We start from the raw sequence: 14,132 nt of genomic DNA, 5'->3' as shown, positions 1-14,132 counted from the left end.
CGTTCATAAAAAGCCTCCTCTTACCGTATCTCCTTTGTGGCAGAAGGAGACAAAGCAACACTCGGAGACCCTTTGTGTGAAGGGATTAATTAGTGCCCCAAAGCCCCATCACATTGGTGATTAGATTTCTACACATGAATTTGGTGGGGGGAGAAAAACATTCAGATCATAGCAGCACATTTAGCAATCTAATATCTTTAACATATTATATGTAGATTGAGTGCTTCCAATGGAAGAAGATCATTGAATTCACGCTATGGGACTGAATTATATAGCCTATACAATATTTTGAACGATACAGAAATTACAGATAATTTTAATTAAAAAGTTTGTATCAATACTAAAGATATTTTCTAATCTCACTGAAAGTAAAATGGCAAAGAAAAAATAATAATTTAGCCCCAAAGAGATACTGTCATATATACTACAAAAAAAAAAAAGAGAGAGAAAGAAAAAGAACTTAAAAAAAGAAAGTACAAGCCAAGTTCAAAAGTGACATTTCAAGTTTTTGGTAACCTCTTATGGGCCTCCTTGCTGAGTTGGGCCTCAGTAAACATAAAATTGTTGTAAATTTTAATTTTCCACTTTCTCCTGGAATGTGGAAAAAGCAACAGCCTAGGATATGGGAAACCAGAGTTCCAATCTTGATTCTGTTTCTGTTAAAATCTTAGGGAGATCCCTTCAGCTATTTAGTCCTTAGTTTCCTCATCTATAAAATCAAGGGTTTCAGCTAAATGGTTTTTAAGATCCCTTTAATTTCTAATAGTCTTTTATCCATTGTGCTCATGTTCTAAGAGCTTATATATTATATACTCATATTTTCATACACAGTGCCTTTTGGTAGAGGAGATGATATTTAGGGAGACTGAAATTCACTACTTACCTTTCTAGATAAATGCTGCATACCATTTTAAAATGTTAGGTCAGTGTGTTTGATACAGAGAAAAATATTCCTATTTATACCCTCTGGAGCAGGGGGTATAAATGATTTTAAAATCATTAGCAATAATTTATATCAACTTGATATACATATTTATTTCCAACCTATGAGTTTTATTTTAAAATAAATTTTATTGTACATATTTGAGGTTTACAACATGATGTCGTGGGGTACATACATATAGTAAAATGGTTACTACAGTGAAGCAAATTAACATATCTGTCATCTCACACAGTTACTTTTTTATGACAAGAACAGCTAAAATCTTATTTAACAAAAATTCCGAGTCCAGTACAAATTTGTTAACCAGTCATCATGTCTTACATGAGATATCTAGACTTGTTTATGCTATATGTCTATACTTTTAAACTATGGTTTAATTTTCTATCTCTGTACATTTGGCCAGATTTTCAATGAGTTTATCAACTATTTAACCAATTCGTAAGATTTCTACAATATTTTTCCAGCTATGTCAGGTTAAGGATGTAGCCAAAAGTACTGTATGTCCATTCTCACAGTGCTATGAAGAAATACCCGAGACTGGGTAATTGATAAAGGAAAGAGGTTTAATTGACTCACAGTTCTACAGGGCTGGGGAGGTCTCGGAAAACTTACAATCATGATGGAAGGCAAAGGAGAAGCAGGCCCTTCAGGAAGGAGTGAGTGCCAGCAGGGGAAATGCCAGATGCTTATAAAACCATCAGGTCTCCTGAGACTCACTCATTATCATGACAACAACATGGAGGAAACCACTCCCATGATTCAATTCCCTCCACCTGGTCCCACCCTTGATACTTAAGGATTATGGGGAATGACAATTCAAGGTGAGATTTGGATGGGGTCACTGAGCCAAACCATATCCGGTAGGAAATCCCAGGAACTTTTAAAAAGTACAGAAAAAATAACATTTTTTCCTTTCTTATTGTCAGAAATTGTAGGTATATTCATATACTTCTTCAGCTCTAGGCCTATGGGCCCATGCTAATTTGAAGGATTGTTTACACAACCTGCTTTGTTTGCAGAAGCCTATGAAATCATTTCAATTAATTATTCCTTATAACCCCATCCAGTTCAGCACATTAATATTGCCTTAGCATATTCATGAAGATATATTTATTAGGCATAAATGTGATGACAGTCCTTCAGAAACTATACAACACACCATCCTTGCGAACATTAAATTCTTTTAATTACAATTCATGGACTCACTGCTCTTAGAACCATATCCAACTCATTACTCAAATGACTCAGTATGGTTGTTTTGATTCATTCTGGATACCCATATAGAATTCGTTCACAATTGCTCCATGATTAAGCTTTTTAAATGCAAATGAAATACACACCAATTTGGATGTGACCAAAAGTATATGTTTAAATACCTTGACATTTATTTTCCAGAGAACAAACCACAGATGAATCTATGGAAGTCCAGGCAAACCAGAGGGTAGTTGACAGTTTAAAGGCCATCAAAGTTGGCCATATAGTTGTTTTATGTCAGAATTGGTGGCAAATCCACTGCTGAGGCTCTAGGGCCCTAAGACTCAGAGGCGAAACCTACACCAGATGGCTGGCAATCAAGGAACCTGGCACAGTCACCTGCAAATGGCCCCTGAAGCACAACGTAGCAGGAAAGACAGAATTTACAGAACCCCCTGTAAGATCATCATGCAAATATTCTGGACCTTGGTTAATCCCAAATAAATAAATAAATGGATAAGTAAATAAGCAAATAATGATAAACGGAAGCTTTGATTCTGCATGGGGAAGATGATATTTGGAGTAATTCAGTTGGTCCATGACTGTATACACATTTTCCCCCAGTATAGAATAATGAATTTAAAAGCCCTTTATAAAATACCAGCCTCTCCACTGGATTCTGTTCCATCTCCATATTTGGCTGTATTATAATTCTCTGCATTCTGAACTACTTTTATTTATTTCCAAAAGAAAAGAAAATGTTTTAACCACCATACACAGACGGATGACAAATAGCTCCACAAGAAGATCCTGTGCAGAATAACATTGTGGCTCAACTGTCTAATTCAGTAAATAGAGAAAGGATTTAAATGATTAATTTTGCAGGTGTGGATTATTTACTCTGAAGATCATCCATGTTAACTTAAAAATCAGAATCATTCACCACACTCCTGATTATCTTTCCACATTGTTCAAGTTTTTACTCAGGGAACACAAATCTATTATGGTCTTAGGCAAACATAATAAGGATGACATAAAAGGATGATTTTTCAAAAGTCATAAAATGCATCCCAAAGCTATGTATTAATATATTAACTATATCATGGCTCCTTTTCATTGCAGAAGCCTTTCAACAATTACCTTCATTTGAAAAAAGAAGCAAAGAAGGCATTACAAAAACAAAATCCATTCTTACCTGTTTTTAAGCATTTGCCTTTGATCTAGCACAGTGTTGCGTGCTACAACAAACAAGAAAAAAACGGTTAAAAAAATGCATATACCTTCAAGGAACTTAGAATCTTAGTGGACATGAAACTTCACATTTTAAAAAGTATATCATTTTATAAGGCTGAACATTAGTAACCAAAGTAAGATTGTAGTTTGTAGAAGATAGTGCCATAGAAATTCAGAAAAGACAGGACCAAAGTAAGAAGGATTCATTAGAGAAGATTCTTTGGATGCCATGGGGCTATCCCCAAAGGAGAATTTTCTGCTTTCTTTATGCAGATCACCTGGCACAGTGCAAGGATCACATAATAATTTTCCAAATTTAACTGAAGGGAATTGTGATAACAAAATGGAAGGGAGAGGTCATTCAAGCAAGAGAGCAATATAAGAAAAGAAAGGGTGAAAAAATAAATCAGTATCATCTATGTAGTGTTTTTGCTAAAATGCTTAACTTGAATGTAATCATGAGAAAACTGTTACCAAACACCAGAGGTTTGGTCTAGCTCTTGTTGCTTGCCACACAGAAAGCCAATCACTGAGACAACAAGTATTGCCAGGAAAGAAGGCTTTAATTGGGTACTGCAACTACCTGATCAGTTTCAAATTTGTCCCCTCAGCTGATTAAAATTAGGCATTTATATAGCAGGGAAGAACGTAACCATGTGTGGGAACACAGGAATTAGGAAGGGGTAAGGAAGAGGAGTTGTTCAACAGGAAGCAAGTTGCCATTAGGTAGTCATGAGGCGTGAGGGCTCTGGCATTTCATTATCCAGATGCAGTAATCTGGTGAGTTTCAGTTTCTTGATACTTTCTGAAGTCCTGATGGTTAGCTTCCTAAGAAAAGAACTCATATAAGACAAACTTTCTCAAGTTTTAAGAATGGGAGGGTCAATTTCTTTCTGTCTTTATTCAAAAGAAACCATAAACATTGATTCTATGGAACAATTGGGCTCGTTTTTAAAATCATTAGACAAATCCAAATCTAAATAGAGGGACATTCTATAAAAAGCTTGACATGTGCTCTTCAAAAATATGAATGTCTCCAAACACAAAACATTATGCAGGGGTATTCTAGATTAAAGGCTACAAAAGAGATAACAACTTAATGAAATGCATTTCCTTGATTATATCCTGGAATGAAGAAAAACAGCAAGGTTATTTTTTTAATTGGATAAATGTGCATATACACTGCACCTTAAATAATACTACTGCTCCAGTGTTTAATTATTGAGTGTGACAATGACATTATGGTTGCATAGGAGAATGTCATTGTTTTCCAGAGAGATACAACTGAAGCATTTAGTATTTAGGGGTGATGGATCATGTCTGCAACTTGCTTGAAATGGCTCCAGGAAAAAAAAAAAAAAAAAAAACAGTTCTATATATAAACACATACCCACAAAGAGATAAACCAAATGTGGCTTTTGTGAGTAAAAATGAAATAAATAGTTGTGGGAGAGAAATAATGAGTCAGATGGGACTAGATTAAGTGGCGGATAGTACTGAGAAATGATAAGACTGATGCAGAGGTGTCTGAATAGGGAAGGAATCAACAACTGATGGAGATCTTTGAATTATAAAATGAAGAACTTGACCTAGACTTGGAAAAACAATAAAGATACTGACTACTCAATAGCCTTTGGCTTAACAGTAAAACAATTACTTCATACACCAGGAAAACAAATATGGTTATACTAGGCAAAAAGCACTAGAAAAAGGAATGTTTTTGAAACTGACTCAATAGTCCCATAGAGTTTTTTTGATAAGCATAGAAACTGACCCTTGTGGTCTTAAAGCTTGAAACTTACATTGGCTTTATCTGCATTCTCAGGCCTCTCAAAAAAAAAAAAAAACTATATATATATATATATATATATATATATATATATATATATATATATGAACTGAAACTCACTAGATCAACACATCCAGACAATGATTTGCCAGACCCCTCATTCATCATGATTGTTTTCTTATCCCTTTCTAGTTCCTATTTTCTTACAAATTATTACATTTCTTCTCTACTATATAAACTCCTAATTTTAGTTGATAAGGGAGATGGATTTGAGACTGATCTCCCATCTCCTCGGCTGCAGCACCCAGTTAAATTCTTCTTCCTTGGCAATAATTGTTGTCTCAGTGATTGGTTTTCTGTGCAGCAAGGAGCAGGACCTGGACCAAACCTGGTGTTTCAGTAATACTTTGAAGACCAATTAGAAAAGTCTCTCATAATAACCAAAGGGAGCATAATGAAAGCTTGAGCTCTATAGGAGCAGAAAAAATGGAAAGGCAAGAATAGATCCAAGGATGAATAGGGAATATAGGTTTTGGATGGATTGCTTACATGAATTCATCTAAGATTATTTCCCTCACTAGCTCCCCATGAAACCTCAAGGCAGTCCTCATCGTCTCTCCCAATTCCACCAGAGTTCAACCAAAGCAACAACAACCACATTTCAGCTAGGATCTTTCTTCTGGGATCCAAAGCCTCTGCCACAAGTAATTCCAATAAACAGCAGCCTTCAGGGTAACACTGACTGTGTCTCTCTGATTGTATGTTAGTGTACAGTAACTATACAGGAATATTTTTTAAAAAATCATAATAAAGAGAGTTCAAAGAAGAGAAGGAGGTCAAAAATGACACTGATGCACTGTGATGTTCATTGCAGTATTATTTACAATACCTAAGATATGGAAACAACATAAGTGTCTGTTGGTGGATGAATAAAGAAGTGTGTGTGTGTGTGTGTGTGTGTGTGTGTGTGTGTGTGTAAGATTATTCAGCCATAATAAAAAAATCTTGCCGTTTGTGACAACATAGATGAACCCGGCAGACATTATGCTAAATGAAATAAGCCAGACACAGAAAGACAAATACTATATGATCTCACTTATATGTGCGACCTAAAAAACATTAACTCATAAAATAGGGAGTAGAATGGTAGATTCCAGGGGCCATGGGTTGGGGTAAACGGGACATGCTGGTCAAAGGGTACAAATTTTCAGCTTATAAGATAAATAGGTCAGGCACAGTGACTCATGCATGTAATCCCAGCACTTTGGGAGACCACAACGGGAGGATGGCTTGACTCCAGAAGTTGAAGACCAGCTTGGGCAACATGGTGAAAGCTCATCTCTAAAAAAAAAAGAGCTGCCATGGTCCCAGGTACCCAGAAGCCTGAAGCACAAGGATCACCTGAGCCTGAGAGGTCGAGGCTGCAATGAGCCATGGTCATGCCAATGCAGTCCAGCCTGGACAACAGAATAAGACTTTGTTTCCAAAAAAAAAAAGAGAGAGAGAGAAATTCTAGGCATCTAATATACAGCATGGTGACTATAGATAATAATGTGCTATTTATTTATTTATTTATTTATTTATTTTGAGATGGAGTCTTGCTCTGTCACCAGGCTGGAGTGCAGTGGTGTGATCTCGGCTCATTGCAACCTCTGCCTCCCAGATTCAAGCGATTCTCCTGCTTCAGCCTCCCGAGTAGCTGGGATTATAGGCATGCCCTACCACGCCCAACTAATTTTTTGTATTTTTAGTAGAGACAGGGTTTCACCACGTTGGCCAGGATGGTCTTGATCTCTTGACGTTGTGATCCACCCACCTCTGCCTCCCAAAGTGCTGAGATTACAGGTGTGAGGCACCGTGCCCGGCCAATTTTTTATTGACGTAAAACATATATATAAAATTTACCATCTTTAAAATTTTTAAAAACAATATACAACTTTTATTTGTCAATTATTCCTTAATAAAGCTGGATGGAAAAGAACAAAAAAAAAAAGTCTATGAGATGTCCAACGTGTCAGGCTGAGGGAAATGGAAAAATCTGGAAGGAGCACTGGCTTGGGGCAAAGGCATCATTCTGCACATTACTTTAGAAGTGAAAGTATATTGGCAGAATGGAGTCTCCCCATTCTGCTGCAACAGTTTTCTTCCCAGATTGCTTTTGGTGCTGCTTTGTTTAAAATACAATAGATATACTTACTCACATAATTCAAGTGTCTGACTTTCTGTCACATCAATATTTAGTTAGGCAAATCAATCTTGTTGCTTTGTCCCTGAGGGCAGGTGGTCAACTTGGGTCACTATAAAGCAAATTTCCAAGATGTTTTCCCTTACGGATATTTTTCTTTTTATTTTCTACGCAATTTATTCCTGGTTTCCTCTTTTATGACCTCATTTCTTGGTTTAGATTTCAGTTTCTCACTCGCAGATGGAAGCCTAACATGATTTTATAGCTAAATCATGCTGGAGCTTTGGTTTGTGTGTTTTTCTGCATGCACTGCATGTACATAGTAAGAGCCCAGGCCTAGATTTAAATATGGGATCTGCTACCTACTGGATAAATGACTGGGACAAGTTACTTAACTTCTATCAAATGAATATAGTAATGTATACTTAATGCACACCTTAATGAAATAAGATAATTCATGCAAATTACAGTACCTAAAATAGTAAGCACTTAAAAAAGAATTCTTATTATTACTATAACTGCCATTAGAATCAATTTTACTTCAATATAGAATATAATCCAATGACTAATGAGAGCATTATCTACATTTACATATTAAGAATGCTTAAGAGATAGACAAAAAGTGTCAAAGAATATGTTTTGATGCTCATTGTCCAAACCTGTTAATTCTGTAAATATCTGTAGTGAGCAGGTAACTTCTCTGTGGTCATGCAGCTCAAGAGTGGTCCACATCCACTAGCCTATCCCAGAGTCTTCTGACTTTCAGGCCAGGGAGGGATTTATCTACCTTTTCGGAGAAGTCACAGACTGGGGAAGATCTGGAATTACTACCAAAGTCCAGTGCAATTTTAACATGTTCCTATAACCAATGCTGTGTTGCAGTATGAATGAGTTAGCACAGAGGAATGTTATTGAGGTCTTATAGATATGAAATAATAGCTACAGAGGGAGGCTTTATTTTTTAAAAGGTAGTGAAGTATATTTTGACAAATGTTCACTTATATTCTTTCTTTGGAGCTAGAACTTCTCCACTTGGAAAACTTATTTTAATCTTGAAAAAACCTTTTTTTTTTTCTTTGAGATGGAGTTCTGCTCTTGTTGCCCAAGCTGGAGTGCAATGGCACGATCTTGGCTCACTGCAACCTCTGCCTCCCGGGTTCAAGTGATTCTCCTGCCTCACCCTCCTGAGTAGCTGGGATTACAGGCATGTGCCACCACACCCAGCTAATTTTGTATTTTTAGTAGAGACGGGGTTTCTCCACGTTGCTCAGGTTGGTCTTGAACTCCCGACCTCAGGTGATCCGCCTGCCTCTACCTCCCAAAGTGCTGGGATTACAGGCGTGAGTCACCACACTCAGTCAAGAACCCTTTTAAGAGTGTTTTTTAATCATACAAGTCTGAAGTAAGTCCTCAACACTTTATCTTTGGAGTATACAACAAGATTGTTAACTAGAATCTGAGCTTGCGTAGTAAGTGGATGCAATCACTTTGTCCCTTGCCCATAGTTTTAGTAAGTAAAGGTTGAGGTTGTTGGAAATTTGCTTCTGAGGAGTCTTCTGGGATGGAAGGTATTGAGAACACAAAGCCTGAGTTCTATGTTACTGAACCCTGTTGAGTTAGCCCTGACTCAGGCCAAGTTGGAGAGGACCTTGAGACAAAATTCACCATAAGCAAGAGGCACACCTCTGTCTAAACCTAACACCAGGACAACAAAGGAACATTTCCACCCAGAGCCACAGCAATGGACACGAATTAGCAATAGAAAAAAATTCTCATTGGCAAACAAAGCGATACTTTCAACTACCTGGAATTAGTGGAAGACAAGACTAATGGGCACTAACTTTTTGTTTTCAGTAACCATACTTGACATTCTTGGATACAACAGAAGGACAAAATAAGATTTGCCGCAAGTAAGGTCAGAACTCAGAGTTACCATCATTTGCAAATTAAAATATATGTGATTTTAAATAAGAATAAAAAGAACAAAAGTAAAATATAATAAAATAAATGTGATTTTATATGTAGTCAGAGTCTGAAAGACCAAGGACACCTCACTCTAACTGTAAATGAAGTTACATTAATAGACCCACCCATGGCTCTGTCAGAGATTCCTTTCCACAAATGTAACTTCAGGATCTTGGGTAGCCTCCACTTTTCCTGGTTTGTTTCTGCCTCTGGTATCTCAGGCAGTCCTCAAGAGGTGCCCCCATGTGCTCCAAGCACCCCTGGGAGCCATTCAAGTGCCGCTCCCACATTGCTGTGTGCCGCCATCTGCCATTTCCTTTAGTGTCTCTTCTCAGGCTTCTCTGGAGGATGGAACTCTGCCCCGGCTTGCTGAAGCTCTCTTAGGCTGTATTTGTCTGCTTCAGGGCTCCCCCAAACCTGGGCCTCATCCTGACCTCTGACCTAATCTCGGACCCCGTATGTCCATCAGCATTCACCCTGAGGTCAACCTGCCGCTCCCCACCACCTTGTGCTTCCCTCTCTTGGCCACTGGAAAACTGATTCCCTTCCTCTATGTCCTCCCCACTTTGGGGGGGTCCCCTTGCAGAACTGTTTGGCCCCCAGGATTTGAGCCTTTCATGGTTCACACTTACAAGGCTGTGCACAAACGGTCAAGGCCTACGCAAGAGCGGGATTAGTTGGTGAACAACCTAGAAACTCTGCTGTCCCTCAGCTTCAGCTTCTGTCACCAGGTGTGGTTCAATGTTCCAGAAACTTCTTCCCTCAGGATAGATTCTCATAATCTCCCCTAGAGTCTGGATTGTCTTGAGTCCCTTTCTCCCACATTTTTTTTTTCTTTTCTGAGACCAAGTCTTGCTCAGTCACCCAGGCCGGAGTACAGTGGCATGATATGCAACCTCCACCTCCCAAGTCCAAGAGTTTCTCATGCCTCAGCCTCCCAAGTAGCTGGGATTACAGGCACATGCCACCACGCCCAGCTAATTTTTTTGTGTGTTTAGTAGAGACGAGGTTTCACCATGTTGCCCAGGCTGGTCTCGAACTCTTCACCATGTTGCCCAGGCTGCTCTCGAACTCCTGAGCTCAAGTGATCCACCTAGCTTAGCCTCCCAAAGTGCTGGGATTACAGGCGTGAGCCACCATGCCCAGCCTCTCTCCCACTTTTACCTCATCCATCTCACCTCTCAAACTTGCTTCTATATAACTGAGGAATTTTTCTAGATTAGGCACCTCGGTCCCTGTAAATCACCTCATACAAATGTATACTACAGTGTGGGGGTAAGTTGTTAACCTTTCATACCTAGTCTGTAGATTCAGAAAGCTTATGCTGTTATACATACACATACATACACACAAACACACAATGAAAATATTTTATATATGTGTATGTATTTTTTTCTCTTTGATATAAGTATTCACTGCTATTAATAGAATGTAGCAAAAATGAAAAATTAAATTATAAGTTAGGCTTAGAGTGAGGAAAGTAGATAAGGAGAGAGAAGAAATCTTAATAATATAGTTCTTCATAACTTTGATATTATTTTCAGATGCAAATATTTACATGAGAAGCATAATCAGCAAGAAACATTAACTGATATCTACTACCTACAAGGTAAATTTTATTATATTCATACTTTTCTAGAAGTGCACACCCCTTGGGCTTCAATTTCCAAAGTGATATGACTAAGTTTGACAGTTATGTTTGTTATATTATTGCAAAACTTACTGAAACTCATTAATTTTCTATGTTGACACATAATTCTTGATTCTAAAAACAAAAAGGAAAGGACGTTTCAGCAAGAATGAAAGCATGACCTTGACTTATGCAATGAAGTTTACCAAGATATATTTTCCAGAACATTATAACCAGAATACCATCAATATCTTCCAAATCATAGCCAATAATAGCTTACCTAATAACACTCCATATTTATGAAGACTGTAGTTAATAAGACCCATTCATTTAAAGTCATATCATTTTTAGAAAGAAAGAAATAGAATTGCAATGAAATGAAAGTAAATTTCTCAGTCACAGAGTATTGTATAAGACGTGAAACTAAGGTTCAATATTATGTGGTTCCTTAACATCTGATAAAATTGAAAAGGCCTTGAATGGCCTAATGAAAAGTTGCCCTCCTCTGCTCCATTGACAAGGTCCTCTAGCAAAACAACCCTCCTTATCACAGGGACAAAGTGCAGCTCCTGCTTCTCCCTGAGTAGCAGGTTCCTGTTCCCTATCCGCCCACACAATTATTCAAACAAGCCAATCACATCCTCCTTTGGGAGCCAGGAGCCACCGTACCTTCTTGATACTACCAAGCCTGCCTCCCACAGCACTTGCTTGTTCAAAATGTTCCTTAATGCAGCCCCTGTGTGACGACCCTGCCTGGGCCAGTGTCCTCCTGCCCCAGGCTGTGAGAATCTGTAACTAAGAAACTGCTTTTAATCTCGCCTGTCTAGTGCCTGGTGTTGTGTGTCAGGCCATCCCCATAACTCTAGGGCAGGAATCCCTTCTTCATTAATGGGAAAAAAAAATCAAAATGCAAGGTAAGTACATGACAGAGCAGGCGATCCTAGCCAGGCATTAAGACTCCACAGCCACAGCTCTCCAGACCTCCAGAGCTATCCCTACCCCATGAATGACAGTGAGCACTTAGTGAGAAATATGCAAGCATCAGACTCTGTACTGAGCTCATTTCAGCCTCACAACTGTCATGTGAGGCAGGCAGTATTGTTCTTCCCGTTTCACAGACAATGAGATTGAAGCTCAGAGAAGCTAGGCAACCAGCTCGAGTCTGCACTCTTAACCCCACCGCGAAAAGAAACACTGGCCTTGGAATGAGTGATATATATTATAGATTTTACAAACCATCTTCACCAGGTGCAAAGAGTTGAAAAATATAAGCTTATGAAATACAAAGTTGGTCTTATAAATGTTACTGATTTTAGTTCTGCTAAACACCAAAGAAAATAGCAGTGCCCACTGAGCGTACGAAGTGAAAGAGCGTTATCCATTGTCTCAAGCAGGGATAAGGAAGAGCAGCACACAATTCATGTGTTATTATCCTCGGCAGTCGTAATTTTTATCAAGTATTTGAAAATAGCTTAGTATTGTTTAGGCCCTCTCTTTTTCTATGCTAAACACAGATACAAAATGATATGTCCAGCTCAAGCTATCTCCATGCCACTTCTTGAATTCAGCTGCTATGCCTCCATCTATCTTCTGAACATCTCAGTTTCAGATTAAAATGCATCTCAGCACATTACATTTTTATCCATGTCTTTTTTCCTAAACTATGATCCGTCTGTAAGTAGCAACCAGGTCTTACGCTTTTCTTTTTACATCGGCAGAATCTAACTCAGTCGTTCAATAAATGTTTTGGAATATGAAGAAACAAATGAACATAAAAGTAAAAACTTTCAAGCAAGAAATTGTTTATTTAAAACATGTTATCAGTAGCTACTTTATCCGAAACTATTTCTTTATTTAGAGGCTAGACTTTTTCTGAATATTTTGATATATGTTTTGAAAAGAATTTACAGTTTTTATACAAACTGATAAAGTAGATCCCTGAAAATAATCTTTAAGAACTTGTCATCTTAACAAAGTATGCTAGGCCGGGTGCAGTAGCTCACACCTGTAATCCCAGCCCTTTGGGAGGCCGAGGCAGGTGGATTATCTGAGGTCAGGAGTTCGAGAGGAGCCTGGCTAACATGGTGAAACTCCATCTCTACTAAAAGTACAAAAATTAGCCAGGCATGGTGGCAGGCACTTGTAATCCCAGCTACTCATGAGGCTGAGGCAGGAGAATTGCTTGAACCTGGGAGGCGGAGGTAGCAGTGAGCAGAGATCCCACCTATTGCACTCCAGCCTGGGCGACAAGAGTTAGACTCCATCTCAAAAAAAGTGCTAACTTAAAACTAGTATCTGTTATAAGATTCATATGTCATCTGGGAACACAAACACATGTGCACATGCAAGCACAAGTTCAACCAACTGAACTGTTCACCACCAACACTGAAACAGAATTTTCTATGAAGCAGAGAGCTGCTTGCTGAAAATATTTAAAATGTTCAATAACTACTTATCAAGGATGTGGAAAGGAAAATTTCTGTCTGAGTAAAGGTTGAATCCAACCTTTCTCTCAAAGCAGTTTTAGTTCTAAAACTATGTGATTTCACAGAAACCCCAAACATCTTATCATTTTAATAGAAACTGGTTTTAGATTTCTTCCATTTTTCCTCTTAATTCACTTCTCAAAAAAAAAGTGCTCATCTATGCACTAGGCTGTTGCTGCAATTCTAGAAATATTTCTAGAAAGAAATATTTGATAAAGCACAGCCTCACTGCAGGCAATTTTTAACCCAGTTCTCAAATGTAAGTCTGTAATAATCACCTAGGGAGGTTATCAAAGTGCAAATTCTAAAGCCCACACTATACTTCCCACATCAGAATTTACAACCAGTAGATCCAGAATGTGGCTAAGAAATCTGCATTTTTATCGGGTAAAGATCTGACTGCTTTGAGGATTATATCAACTCCACATGGAAAAATACTGCTTCAGAAAATGTAAAATCCGTTTGAATAATTCCTTAGTCCCCTCCAGCTGCTATGACAAGATACCCAAAGATTGGGTCATTTATAAACAATAGAAATTTATTTATCACAGCTCTGGAAATTGGAAGTCCAAGATAAGGTGCTGTCAGATCCCGTGTCTAGTGAGGCCCCGCTTCCTGGTTCATAGATGGCACCTTCTCACTGTGTCCTCGCAGAAGGGCACAAGCAAGAGTCTCTCCCAGTCCTCTTTGAGAAGAACACTAGTCGC

At 38.3% G+C, this 14,132-nt stretch overlaps 1 protein-coding gene across 2 annotated transcripts in view; it reads right to left on the bottom strand.

Annotated features, from left to right (window-relative positions):
• Positions 1–14,132, bottom strand: part of HS6ST3 (heparan sulfate 6-O-sulfotransferase 3) — a 761,225-nt gene that overhangs the window by 459,004 nt on the left and 288,089 nt on the right. The window contains exon 2 of one of the 2 annotated variants that reach the window (XM_074021289.1): positions 3,331–3,375. The exons of the other annotated variant lie outside the window; for it this stretch is intronic. Within the exon in view, the coding sequence (XP_073877390.1) occupies positions 3,339–3,375 (37 nt within the window). The 3' untranslated portion in view covers positions 3,331–3,338. Of the gene's footprint in view, positions 1–3,330; positions 3,376–14,132 lie in introns of those variants that run through there. 2 annotated transcript variants of the gene reach the window in all.

Source organism: Macaca fascicularis, chromosome 17, assembly GCF_037993035.2.
Source record: "Macaca fascicularis isolate 582-1 chromosome 17, T2T-MFA8v1.1".
Lineage (NCBI taxonomy): Eukaryota > Metazoa > Chordata > Mammalia > Primates > Cercopithecidae > Macaca > Macaca fascicularis.
This window is presented reverse-complemented; position numbering and strand designations above follow the sequence as displayed.